This window comes from Rhincodon typus, chromosome 46 (genome assembly GCF_021869965.1).
Source record: "Rhincodon typus isolate 14 chromosome 46, sRhiTyp1.1, whole genome shotgun sequence".
NCBI classification, from domain to species: domain Eukaryota; kingdom Metazoa; phylum Chordata; class Chondrichthyes; order Orectolobiformes; family Rhincodontidae; genus Rhincodon; species Rhincodon typus.
Genome location: NC_063377.1, coordinates 10,450,266 through 10,451,740, shown reverse-complemented (window position 1 = coordinate 10,451,740; position 1,475 = coordinate 10,450,266). Strand labels below are relative to the sequence as shown.

Sequence of the window (1,475 nt, the reverse complement as noted above, 5' to 3'; positions counted from 1 at the left end):
CACTGGTACGGAGCAGGTCTTGATTTGATTCTATGGCTGACCCTGTCCATTTCGGGCGATCAAACACACAACAGACTCACCTCCTGGTCTGAGAGCTCTCGCTTTGACCGTTTGGATTTAGGCTCAGCCCCATCCTCAGACATTCGCCTGCGTTTCCCCAGAGCTGGGTGTGAGAGAGACAGAAGATCCAAAAGTCATCAGCTGGTAACAGAAGGGTGGGATGTACTGGGGTGGGGAAGGGGGGGGGGGGGGGAAGGGGGGAGGGGGGGGGAGGGGGGGGGAAGGGTGGAAGGTGTTGTGGTGGGAAGAGACCGAGTGGGGACGGAGTCTCAAAAAGCAGCAGCTGCCCATTTAGGATGGGGGAGGTGGGGAGCATTTATGGATCCCACAAGGGTCCCTGGCCAAACGGGTGTGCGTTCCCCAGGGAGGACTGGAGAATGCTTCAGGAGTTTCTTCAAGGCGGTTTTCAATGGACTGGAGCCTGACCAGTAACTGGGAGGCTATCAGGGCTAAACGGGTGCAAATAACATAGAAACAGGAGGCCATTCAGCTGTTTGAACCTGCTCCGCCATTCTTCATGATTATGGCTGGTGGTCCAACTCAATAACCTAATCCCGCTTTCTCCTCATAACCTTTGATCCCATTCGTCCCAAGCGCTATATCTGGCTGCCTCTTGAATACATTCAATGTTTAGGCATCAACTACTTCCTGTGGTAATGAATTCCACAGGCTCACCGCTCTTTGGGTGAAGAAATGTCTCCTCATCTCCGTCCTAAATGGCCTACCCCGAATCCTCTTACTGTGACCCCTGGTTCTGGACACACCCACCATCGGGAACATCCTTCCTACATCTACCCTGTCCAGCCCTGTTAGAATTTTATAAGTCTCTATGAGATTCCCGCTCATTCGTCCGAACTCCAGCAAAAACAATCCCAATCTAATCAATCTCTCCTTGTACGTCAATCCTGCCATCCCCAGAATCAGCCTGGTAAACCTTCACTGCACTCCCTCGAGAGCAGGAGCTTCCTTCCTGGGAAAAGGAGACCAAAGCTATACACAATATTCTAGGTGTGGTCTCACCAAGGCCCTGTACAACTGCAACAACACATCCCTACTCCTTTACTCGAACCCTCTCGCAATGAAGGCCAACATACCATTTACCTTCTTTACCGCCTGCTGCACCTGCATGCTTACCTTCAGAGACTGGTGCACAAGGACACCCAGGTCCCACTGCACACTCCCCTCTCCCAATTTACAGCCATTCACGTAGTAATCTGCCTTCTTGTTTTTGCTTCCAAAGTGAATAACCTCATATTTATCTAAATTTATCTACCATTGATTTGCCCACTCACCCAACCTGTCCAGATCATGCTGAGGATCTCTACATCCTCATCACAGCTCACCCTCCCACCCAACTTGGTATCATCTGCAAACTTGGAGATGTTACATTTTGTTGCCTCATCCAAATCATTAAT

The 1,475-nt window shown here is 50.6% G+C and overlaps 1 protein-coding gene across 1 annotated transcript in view; it reads right to left on the bottom strand.

The window, feature by feature from the left end:
* Window positions 1-213, bottom strand: part of polr3c (polymerase (RNA) III (DNA directed) polypeptide C) — an 8,639-nt gene extending 8,426 nt beyond the window's left edge. Inside the window, exon 1 of the mRNA XM_048620275.1 lies at window positions 81-213. Coding sequence (XP_048476232.1) covers window positions 81-143 — 63 coding nt within the window. The 5' untranslated portion in view covers window positions 144-213. The remainder of the gene's footprint in view (window positions 1-80) is intronic.
* Between the last annotated feature and the right edge of the window lie 1,262 nt (window positions 214-1,475).